Raw genomic sequence first — 12,990 nt, 5'->3', positions numbered from 1 at the left:
TTTTGCTTCTAACTCTTCCTTTGCCTGATTTTGCATTATCCTTAATTTATGGACATGAGTGTACAATAAAGACTCTCAAGGCCTCTGATTACTCCTGAAAGTGATAAATAAATATCACAATGAACATCACCTTTCTAAGATGACAAAAAACCATTTGGAACCACACTACTAAATGTGGTTTCAATGTGGCTGTTTCAGAGAGCTATCACTGTATGGCATTCTCTGTCTATTACTTTTGAATTTATTACAGTTTTAGGATCCTGATCAACTGTGCGGGGAAGGAATGGGAAGCTTAATGTAAACAAAGAGAGCTCAGGCTCTTTAACTCGCCATACAAACATTCATGTTTGTGACGTCCTTCTGAATTCTTTTTTGGTACTGTGTAGGATCTTTTAGGGTTACTACATGGGGTTCTATTATGCTTTGCATTGCTTTTATCTCTTATATTTTGCATACTTCCCTTTTTATTTTGGAAAGCCTTGACTTATGTTTATTATGGTGAGCCAGCATTATTTATAGAAGGAAAGATATATTTGCATGGTAAACGAGCTAATTAGTGACATGGATGAGAAAGATGATTAATTTTCTAAAGAGTAAGAGAGCGATATTTCTAGTGATTCTTGTACAAACATTTTTTCTGAGTTTCACTTCCCGTGAAAAATTTTAGTACTTCTTCTTGTAATGTATTTTGCCAATTAAAATTTTGGAGTAATTTGCATAGTGCTTCTGAAAATTATTTCTCAAGGTAAGCAAGTTTTTTTATATATTTTCATAGTAAAGATTCGTAAACGATTACAAAATGCTAATTTTAACATATATGAGAGCTTAAGTAATAATCTAAAACAGTACCAAAAATTATGATGCTAGGGCTTAAATCTTTTTTTTTATTTTTTTTCCTTTCTAGAGTTAGGCTTAGTGATGCCAAATCTCAACACTGTGAGATGATTTCATTCCTTTCAACTCACATCCATACCAAGGGAACCTCTTAAACAAAGGTGCTCTGTCTCGAAAGGGTTAAAATCTTTATTTCTCAAGGTATCCAAAATTATATAAATTGCTAAAAAACAGTTATCCAAACAGGTATCCAAAATAATATAAACTACTAAAAAAATCCACTTGAAGATTTTATTAAAAATAATGATGGTAAATAACTGAAGAAAACATACCTATACATATTACTTTCTGCAGGTTTAACTACACTTGTCTGATTGGATTTTACAGGCTAAAAAAGGAGGACAAGATTTTAGTTTCTCATATTTTATATTTAAAAAATACAGCGCATGTAGTGAAAATATTTCAATTTGGAAAAAAGTTTGAATTATACAAAATAAATATGCATCTGGTTAAGAATTTATTAAAATAAGACTGAACACTAATAGTCAATTTTTTTCATTGATCAAGCAAACAAATTATATAACATGACTGAAAAAGGATTTGTCAATAGAAAATTAATTATATATTTACCAACACAGCTTTCTGCATGGGATTCAAGTATAATGATACATTAAATACATTTATAGTTTTACTTCCTTAGTATTTTATGCTGAGAAATAATGAAGATAAAAGTTCCAAAGCATACAACAAAAATTTAAATTGATAACTAATTTATATGATTTTTCACCACTATTTACAAATATTATTTATATAAACTTTCTCCCTAATACTTCCATTTGCTCTAGAATAAATTCAATTGCTGCAGTTTTTGAGTGGCATTACACAAAATATAACAAGATAGAAAATACTCAAAAATTTTAAGTGCCGTTTATCTGTTTAAAAGGAAATAAAAGTTAAAAATAAAAGAAAACTTACTAATGTATTTTCACCATGCAGCAGCTTTTGAACAAATGATGAATCACTATTAAAAGAGCTATTCTGAGCACAATCTTCTAACATTTCAAATACAGCAAGTTCTTGGTTTTCCTAAGATGAGTAAAATGCACTGTAACTAAAATACTACAAAACGCTTATCGTTTGACTTCTAAATTAATACTATAAAGTACTTGTTTTTAATGCAAACATATTATTATATAATAAAATACAACCATTATCATATAAATAAGCAACCAACTGCATTGTAAATCATGTATATTAAAAAAAAAAAAAAAAAAAAAAAAAAAGGGGGGGGGGGGAGGGGGGGAAAAAAAAAGAAGAAGAAGACTTAAAAAGAGTTGGTGTAAATTAACATACCAAAAATGAAACAATCATTTTTTTATTAAACAGCAATTCAGAAATTAAATTTAAAATTCTGCAAAGAATAGAACAATGATGACCGCATTTACTAGGCACTTTGCAGAATTTTTTTGCTCCTGATAGAGAGGGACATACACCTGTTCACCTTAAATTAAAAGTTTCTATTAAAATTACAACAAACACAAGGTTGGTCTTATGTTTTATTACAAACACAATGGTTGGTCTTATGTTACAACAAACACAAGGTTGGTCTTATGCTTGATTTTAAGTTTTCCCTTCTCATGTTTCTCATTTCTCTTGATTAGGAATTAAAGTTATATTTTTTGATTTAAAAACAAACTTCTACGTAAACTTAAAATATTTTTGTATTCACAGCTGCCACTGTGAAAAAAACTGCTATGCCCACATTAAGCAGCATTGGGGGGGGGCAACATCTAGCAGCAAATACACAGAAATAATAAAATATTTTAGAGAAAAATATAACAAAATTACAGTTATTTCTTGCATAGATTTGCTAGGTGAAACTCAAGGTGATGCTAAGTGGCAGGTAGTATTTTTTCAACAAAAAAGTATTTTACTCGATAATAATGCAAAAATTGACCATGAAATGCATCTACATATCAGTGATTTAAGAATTTGGGGATACAATATTCAAAAATACAGGAAGAAAGGCATTCATGTTGGAAACTAGTCCTGAGGTTCTTGTTACCATTGCTATGAACTGTGGTGTATTTACTTTTGTAGAGCATGCATCCATTAAATGGTATAAAAAAGAATTAAAACCATAAGAAATAACAGTACTTATATATTATTACATTGACTATCAAAGTTGGCGAAGATCTTGCCAAAGTTACGTCAATCGTTGCTAAGGAATTCTGAAGGAACTAATGGCAACCAGTATTCAATTTGCTTCATTTCTGTCATAAAAAAAAAACTTTCATTGATTTCTTCTATTCTGTCAAGGTCTCCAATTTTACTGAAAGCTCAGTTTCGAATGCTAGGAGTACAAATTTCTTGTAGGTAATTTTTCCTGTCCCTTACTATTTTGTCAGTCATATTCAGCTGACTATATCATGTCCATCAATACAATTTTATTTTTCTAACGAAGGATCACATAACTTTGAACATAATCTATTCCTTATCATTCTCTAGAAGGCAGGACCAAAATTTAATCATTTTGTTCAAAATGCAAGTGCTGTTACATCATGCTTATCCATAATTGGCATTAAGTAGCTTGGTGACAGTTTTATGGTCAACAGCATAATATTTAGAAACTGAAAATAGTGCTGAATAAAATAGTTATGTTGCCAGGGCAAAGTGTTAAATAAGGTTCCCCCCCTTTTCAGCAGCCTGACAGTTAATCATGGAGGTAGTAATTTGCTTTCACAATGATAATTGTACACACGTATATGACTTTAAATTAAGGCCAACCTAAAGGATGATGACTTAAAAATTAAAAATTAAGTACAAAATAATTATTCACATGCTCCAAAAATATTAGAATGGAATTCCCAGTAACATCTAAACATAATATACTGGCAAATAATATGTATTGATAAGCAGTTTAATAGCATATACGGAAATCTGGCATTTGCCCTACTGGCATATTCTACACTGGATTTTGTGCACGATTAATTGAGTTCCTAGTTTAGTTCTCAAACTAACGACTAATCCAACTTTATTTGAAAAAAGAGAAAATAATTAGTCATTTATATAAACAAAGCCCTCAACTAATAACTACACATTAGCATGCTAACAAATACAGTCAAAAGTCTTTAATCCGGACTCGTCGGCACTTCGGCGATTCCGGATTATCGATCATCAGTTTAAATCTGGTGAGATGGCATGCAGAAATTATAAAATTAAAAATATGAAACTGTAATTTATAAAATAAAGAGCAATTATGATCTAAAGGGTATCAACATTTACAAAAAAAAAAAAAGCTTAATATTTATTTATTTACTTTATTAAACATTTCTTTCAATGCCCGCATGCGTAAAGCATACATTACGCATAGTCGAAATTAGAAAATTGCAACCAGAAAACTATTTGTTGTGTATTCGTGATATTTATAATGACGAGGAATTTGATTTAAATCATATCAAAGACGGAATACATCGAGATGAAATACTACATTTAGTAAGGAATTATAAGCCAAATAAAATAAAAACATCTGTCCTGAAGATAAGGATAGTGCTGACAGATCAACTTCCAGTTCATTGCGCGCCGCGACGTCCCCCCCCCCATCCACAGAGCAGCGTGAAATTGATAAACAGATTTCGGAATGGTTAGAGAAACAAAGGATATGCCTTTATCCATTTTTTGCAGCAATTCCACTTTTTGTTTGATGGACATCGAAACATACTTTCGCTTTGGCAGCTCCAGCATCGGAAATTCTATTTGATATAATCGAAAGTTCAAGCTTACTTTTATAAAATTGCCCTAACAGTCTGCAAAAAATAATAAGCCGGATCCAATTCGAAGATTAAGGAACAACGCAATCATCAACATTAACTGAAATAGATAATTAGATAATTTTAGCTTAGCTACCATCCATTATACATTAAATGTGCATGCGTGAACGCATTATCCGTTGATGCATGCGCAGAAAGTTTGTAGCTTTGAGGTCTGGATTATAGATCATTCCGGATTATGGGTGTTCGGATTAATGACTTTTGACTGTAATGTCTGTTGAAATCAGTTTAATGAGATATATTAAACTCTGTTTGTGGCAGATCTAACACACATCTATAAATGTTTTCCTGCAATTTCCTATAAAGTTAGGTTTTGCAATCTTAGGTAATCAGTAATCACTTTATTACAGACAGTTCAAATGACATCAGTCCTGCAATACTCTGAGCTAATTTTCCATATAATATATTAAACAGCTTTTCGAAGAAAAAAATGCATTTTGATTCCAAAACATGTATTTTTACTTTTGTACTTTTTAGAATCTAAAATTTTCTTTTTTTTTCTATCTTTACTTGATAGAATTTAATAGAGCATGCTATTATCTATATAAACAAAAATACAGAAATAATGTAAAAATTAGGATAAATAATATAGCAAACTGTCAGTAGCAGGCTAGGTGAGGGTAAGTGATAACAGCAAAGCATGCAAGTATTTAAGTAGTTAAAATTAGTCACATATTATTATAACAAAAAAATACAATAAAGCATCCAATTACTTACCTGATTTAAACTTTCTTCCCCGCTGCTACTTTTATTTTCTTGTACATCACTGCTATTAGCCTCAAGGACAGCTGAATCTGAATTAGACTTCACAGATTCTGTAACAGATGCTTTGCTTTCTTCAGATTTATAGTTTGATGATTTAACAGATAACTTTTCATAATCATTTTGAATAATTGGGTCTTGAAATCGGATATGTTTCACCTTCTCATTCGGAAATGCAGATTTTTGAGGTGGAGGTTTCAACTTTAAAACTGGTTTAAATGGGACAGAAATGGCACCTTTCTAAAAAAAAAATATTTATGATTTAATACTGTAAATATCTTACATTTCAGTATGAACAACAAAAGAGTTTTATGAAAGAATAAATATCTTTAAGAATGACAATATTTCTAAGATTTTCCTTGATCCATGGACGAAATATTATTATTATTATTATTATTATTATTTTTTTTTTTTGCAGGTCTTAAAAAAAAGAAAAAAAAGAAGGCAACAGTTTTTTTCCATATCCTATTCTCAAATTTTATCCCACTTTTATAATGACAGTAAACCCTCTCATATGATCACCTCGGAAAATTACTACTATTTCTAAGATCATAGCTAAACATTGGTATTGAACACAGTCTTTCTTAACCTTTATCTTCATAGAAGTCCAAAACTATATGGAATCATGGATCTTGCAGAAAAATCATCATATTTGATTATTCCTGAAGTTCTAATGACATGTGATATCTTTTAAAAATTATAATTTAGCTCTATAAATTATATTAAAATTATAATTTATAGAGCTTCTATAAATTATATTAAAATTATAATTTATAGAGCTGTGTCCTGTGTATTTCATTAAAAATTTTACACTGCTTTTTGTATTTTTTATAAAATGGCTACTCTTCAAACAGTCAAAAGTTACATATATATATAACTCTATTAATATTAATGATAATAATAAAATAAATCAAATGCCATTTCAACTGTATTTAAACATGGGAAAGAATGACATACCAGATGAAAAAGAATATGAAGTTTTAGCTGTAATTAAATGAAAGGTTTGTCTTTGACTCAGTTGCATCCGAAAAAAGGCAACAGAGTTCAGATGCTGAGAAATACTTTTGCTAAAATAAAGCCAACACCAAATGGCGCTGCTTTAATTGTTTCAACTTATAAAATAAAAGTTATTTTATTCCCAATTACCCCCAAATGCTATTATTTTTACATGATAATCTCTTTTACTATTTCATCCAAAGGATTTCAAATCATCTTGATAATAATTCTTGTAAAATTTTCAAATTTCTTTTCTTCCCCTCCTCCCTACTGTTGCTTGCAGAAAAATATATATGACCTTAACGAATCCAAATAATATAATTTCACGGGTTCAACTAGCAATTAATAATAATTGAAACAAATCTGCTTTTAAATCACTTAGTTTGTCAATAACGGAATAAATTTGAAAGCAATATTGAATATCTTATGCTTTGCTGGATAACAACACACTGCCGCATGGAAAACAAAAAAAAAATTAATTCGGGCAGCATTTAATTCAGGCAATACATTTCTTTTAAATCACTGAATTTCTTGGTTTAATTCAAAAGACTGAGTGGCAATCACTGAGTTGCTTGTTTAAATTCGAATACTGTATTTTGCCAAATGTCCACACAATTCTTTTATGTGGCAAAGTTTCCTGATTAAATTTGAAATATAAATATGAGTGGCAACACAATGCTTTGTTGTGTGATGCAATACAAAGCTTTTATATTGCCGAGTTTTTTTAATTTGCACAAAATATGAAACAAATGAAAAGCAAATTCAAAATTTGTCGAGTGCAAGACTAATTGTGTTCAAAATTTTGTGGTTCTAAGTATCATTGTTTTTCTACAATTCAATTTAATTCAAAAGATAAATACAGTCAAATGTCTTTAATCCGGACTCATCGGGACTTTGACGATTCGGGATTATCGATTTTTCCCGATTATAGATCATCAGTTTAAATCTGCTAAGATGGCATGCAGAAATTATAAAATTAAAAATATGAAACCATAATTTATAAAATAAAGAACAATTATGATTTAAGGGTATCAAAATTTACAAAAAAAGCTTAATATTTATTTGTTTACTTTATTAAACATTTCTTTCAATGTAAGTTTTTTAAGTTGCTTCGTTTCATGTGATAATACTTTCTCTTTAATTCTATAAACAGACATAATTTCTTCTTCAGTTACAAAGTTCCGCTGTTGAAGTCCTATAATTGCTGCGTCGAGAATACTGACTAATTTGTCAATCGAAAATTTTTTGCTTTCAATAACCTCTGTGTCACTTTCTTCACTATCGGAAGCGTATTATAATGATTTGGAATTTGATTTAAATCATATCAAAGACAGAGTACATCGAGATGAAATACTACATTTAGTAAGGAATTATAAGCCAAATAAAATAAAAACATCTGCCCTGAAGATAAGGATAGTGCTGACAGATCAACTTCCAATTCATTGCGCGCCGCGGCGTTCCCCCCCCCCCCTGCAGAGCAGCGTGAAATTGATAAACAGATTTCGGAATGGTTAGAGAAACAAAGGATATGCCTTTATCCATTTTTTGCAGCAACTCCACTTTTTGTTTAATGGACTTCGAAACATACTTTCACTTTGTAGATCCTTTACATATTAGTAAATATATATCGGAAATTCTATTTGACATAATCGAAAGTTCAAGCTTACTTTTATAAAATTGCTTTAACAGTCTGCAAAAAATAATAAGCCGGATCCAATTCGAAGATTAAGGAATAACGCAATCTGCAACATTAACTGAATTAGATAATTTTAGCTTAGCTTATACCGTCTATTATACATTAAACGTGCATGCGTAAACGTATTACGCGCATGGGTCAACGCGAGACATGCACAGAAAGTTTGTAGCTTTGAGGTCCGGATTATAGAGCATTCCGGATTATGGGTGTCCGAATTTAGAACTTTTGACTGTATAAAACTGAATTGGGTTCTAAATTAAATCAGTCAACATGAATTTCAGTTTTCCATAATGTAAACCAAATATGTTTTGCACAAAGACGTTATGAAAATTACTGCATTTTAAATTTTGTTATATAATTGAAAGTTCCTTATGATCATTACGTTTTGATGTTGACAATGACTTTTCAAATATTCGATTAGAATGTCAAGTATGGGTATGAAACAGGTGTTGGAGATGAACAGCTAGCGGCAACAGAATGATTAACGAACGATAAACAGACATAATTTCTTGTTCAGTTACAAAGTTCCGCTGTTCAAGTCCTGTAATTGCTGTGTCGAGAATACCGACTAATTTGTCAATCCAAATTTTTTCGTTTTCAATAACCTCTGTGTCACTTTCTTCCCTATCGGAAGCGAATTATAATGATGAGGAATTTGATTTAAATCATATCAAAAAAGGAGTACATTGAGATAAAATATTACATTTAGTAAGGAATTATAAGCCAAATAAAATAAAAACATCTGCCCTGAAGATAAGGATAGTGCTGACAGATCAACTTCCAGTTAATTGCGCGCCGCGACGTCCTCCCCCGGCCGCAGAGCAGCGTGAAATTGATAAACAAATTTCGGAATGGTTAGAGAAACAAAGGATATGCCTTTATCCATTTTTTGCAGCAATTCCACTTTTTGTTTGATGGACATCGAAACATACTTTCGCTTTGTAGATCCTTTGGCAGCTCCAGCATTGGAAATTCTATTTGACATAATCGAAAGTTCAAGCTTACTTTTATACATTAAACGCCAATGCAAAATGTATTATGTGCATGTGCACACACCTATGCGCATGCGTGAACGCATTATGCGTTGACGCATGCGCAGAAAGTTTGTAGCTTTGAGGTCTGTATTATAGATCATTCCCAATTACGGGTGTCCGTATTAAGGGCTTTTGACTGTATATTGCATTTTGCTGAATGGCAACACACTTCTTCACTTCTATTATGTTGCCGAGTTTTCTTATTAAATTTGAAACAAAAATAATCCTATACTTTACAGAGTGGCAACACAAAGCTTTTATTATCATTAAATTTCAAATCAAAAGTTCCTTACATCCGTAAAAAACATACAATAAAAAAAGCTCAAAGGAGCATTTTTTTAACGTTTTGTGTGTTACCTTTATTTATTAAGTATCATGTTCTTCACACTTAAACCATAAAATTCAATTCAGAAATAATATCACAAAATATTTAAAAGAGAACAGCTTTAGAATTTCCAATACACAGTCGCACGAGCTGGTAAAAAATAATTCCCCCCGTACAGTATTGCCATTGTTTGCTTTGAAACTGTTGAATGTCTTAATCAAAAATTCATATACACTTTCATACAAAATATGAAATAGATAATAAAAAAAATTCCAAATTTGAGATTCCAGATGCCCATAATTCGGATGGAAACGTATGTTATTCAAAATTGGATGGCTCTAGGTACCATTGTTTTATTACATTGCGAGAAACATACATACATTTATGCAGATTCTTCATCATTTAATTTCTTTAAATATAACACAGGGCTCTAATATTTGGTGGTAACAATTTAAATAGTGATTTACCGTTTATAGTGAATCAACACAGAATGTCAAAATGAAATTAATAGCCCTTCTGGGCAAATTGCCCCTTTGGGCTAATAAATAAAAAGTAAATTTGAAATACAAAATTCTGGCTTCAAGGCTCACATGTTCAGGTGAGAGATTAGGAAAGAAATTAAAAATGTGGTGGATATTATATGGAGTCTTTTTCCATACAGTACATATATAATATATACAAATTCTTCATTATTTAATAATAAAGATAACTCATTAGGATTCCTTTATCTGAAAAATTTATTACAAAAATCTTTGATTACATGTGAGTGGTAGAATTTATATGAAACAGCATGATTTAATGTTGTACGGTGGAAATATCTGTAAATGCCAGTGATTTTGAATTTAACATGATAAACTGCATTGGCAGAACAAAGACTGTTTTTATGCTTGATACTTGAAATACACTTTTAGATGATCAACAGCACTATAATAATCAATTAAAATTTAAAAAAAAAGTCTTTTACAAAAAGTAAGCAAAATTTTTTACCTCCGGAATAGAAGGTTTATATTTTACAGTTGATTCTTTATCCTTTACAGATTTAGGCATGTACCTTAGCAAGCCTGAACCTTTCTTCAGGTAAGGACGCTTAGGCTTTGAAGCAGTATTCTTTTCACTGGATTCAGCCTTAAAAAAATTATACAATACACAGTGAATAAATAAGTACAAATATGGCATAACTAGATGTAGGCAAATGGAGGGGTCTGCTACGAGTGGTATTTTTCACATCAGACAAGATTTTATTCTTGGTCAATCCATTATTTATATTTACTTAATAATTTGCATTCTTTACTTCATAATACATTTTGAAACACATATTTACAAATGAAAGAAAAAAGCACAACTAATGAATTCATTACTTTTTCCAAATATATTACAATTAAAATTTCAATACTAACGTAATAGGCTAGGCAATTGCTTTAAAGTTTACACTGCAATAGCTGCATCTCAAAAGCACATTGCAAAATCAGTACAGACTGCCCAGAAGTACCAATTTCATCCTTTTAAAATGATGACTCAAGATTTATTTATTTAAAATATTACAAATTTACCTATAATAGGTTATTATCAAGACCACTGAAAGAATATTTATTGTATTGCTTATGCACATATGTTACATGCACAGCCATTTTAGTAAATAGTCAACATTTGAAACACTTTCTCCAATTAAAGGAATTTCAAATGAATTTTTAATTATTTAAATAAAATAAAAAATAAAAAAGAAAATCTGAAAGGTTTCAGATTTTAAATTACATCCAATTTTTTAACATTTTGTGCATTACCTTTATTTATTAAATATCATGTTCTTTGCACTTAAACCATAAAATTCAGTTCAACAACAATATCGCAAAATAATTTTTAATCGAGCATATCTTTAGAATTTCCGATACACGGTCTCATGCGCTGGAGATAAAAATGATTTTCTGTATAACGTTGCCATTGCTTGCTTTGAAATCCTCAAGTTACTTAATCAAAAATTCGTTAAAGTTTTACAAAATATGAAATCCATAAAAAAAACAAATTCCAAATTTCAAATTTGGGCTTCCATGCCCATATTTGCAGTAGGATTACAATTCAAAATTGGATGGCTCTAGGTACCGTTGCTTTATCACAATGTGAGAAACATACATACACGTATGCAGATTCTTCATTATTTAATTTCTTCAAATATATTACAGGGCGATGATATTTGATGGCAATAGATTGAAAAGTGAAACGGACATTCAGAATGATTCAACGCTAAATGAAAACAACAGTCCCTCAGCGGCAAAGCCCCTTTGGACTAAAAAATGTTTATTGCACATAGCTGAAATTTAATATTTTAAAACTAACTATGTCCATTTTGAACTGAATGCATTCTGCTTTTAGAGCTTCCAAATTAAAGAAGCAGGCTTATTGTAACTTATGACATTCTCTTTTGCAACTGATCACTTTTTATCATATTCACATTACACATGGAGAAAATCAAGAAAATCATGCATGCAACAAGCTCATTAATATAGGTTTAAACTACTAGAATTCAGCAATCTTAATTATTCAGTCACTGTTGCAGCCAATGCCATACAGAAAGTTTTATGTTAAAGCACTTTAGAGGAGATAAGACAGGTTTTATATATATATATATATATATATATACAGCACATATACTTGCTTTTAATTTTCTGAAAAACAAGAAAACAAGTAGTGGAAAAACATATTGCATTTGTTACAGTCAACAAGAAAAGTAAATCCTTTCTGAAATGCAAGTATTCCATGAAAGCATACTTATGCAGAAACCATAATTTAGGCTTAGGTTTCTATTGCATATATATGTATATGTGTTCAGTACTACAAAATAATGCAGTATTTGTGCATATTTAGCTTAGAGCTTTTTATGAGCATCCATATCTAACTCATATATGTGGATGCAATTTGTGCACAGCTTGAGAAATTAATCATAAAAAAATAATAATTTAGTTTCCAAATGCTTCAGAACAAGATAGGGGGAAACCCTTGATTATTTATTTATTTATTTATGAACCTTTAATTTTTTTCTATTACAAATGAAGAAATTTGAATTTAGAAATTCAACATTCATAACATTTCTGTGGAATTGTATTTTAAAGACAGTCATATAATACAACTTACAATCCATTCTATGTTTCTTTTTATTATGGCTGATTTAAATATAACGTATTTAAGATTAAAATAATGATATACATATATCTTGTATGACATTCATATTTCCTTTATATAGTCACAACATTTTTGTCTTCATTCACAGTCTTATAATTATTGCAAATCTGCTTTAGATATATAGAGTCGTACAATTAGATTAAACTATCTAATAAAATGGAATTTAAGAATTTCAAACTATAACATTGAAAAGACATTTTGATTATTTTAATTATGAATACCTGTTCCGTCTTTTTAGTAGATAGGTGGCGCTCTTGATGCGCGCCGATGAAAAATATTCCACTTGACGCTTGAACATGAACAATGACGCATGTCATATTTATTTGATGCTTGATTATG

At 30.1% G+C, this 12,990-nt stretch overlaps 1 protein-coding gene across 4 annotated transcripts in view; it reads right to left on the bottom strand.

The window, feature by feature from the left end:
- Positions 1-12,990, bottom strand: part of Sas-4 (spindle assembly abnormal 4) — a 102,746-nt gene that overhangs the window by 53,428 nt on the left and 36,328 nt on the right. For all 4 annotated transcript variants that reach the window (XR_015042820.1, XM_085822822.1, XM_085822825.1 and 1 more), the window contains exons 7-10: positions 10,465-10,602; positions 5,382-5,666; positions 1,810-1,920; positions 1,167-1,222 (exon numbers count right to left, since the gene is read on the bottom strand). Coding sequence is in view for 3 of the 4 variants with exons in the window: in XM_085822822.1 (XP_085678948.1) it covers positions 1,167-1,222; positions 1,810-1,920; positions 5,382-5,666; positions 10,465-10,602 (590 nt within the window). In the remaining variant the exon portion in view is untranslated. The remainder of the gene's footprint in view (positions 1-1,166; positions 1,223-1,809; positions 1,921-5,381; positions 5,667-10,464; positions 10,603-12,990) is intronic.

The sequence above is a fragment of the Stegodyphus dumicola genome, chromosome 8 (genome assembly GCF_044657685.1).
Source record: "Stegodyphus dumicola isolate Sdum_Otavi_A_Nest chromosome 8, ASM4465768v1".
Taxonomy (NCBI): Eukaryota; Metazoa; Arthropoda; class Arachnida; order Araneae; family Eresidae; genus Stegodyphus; species Stegodyphus dumicola.
Note: the sequence above shows the minus strand (reverse complement) of the source record. Positions and strands in the feature narration are given on the sequence as shown.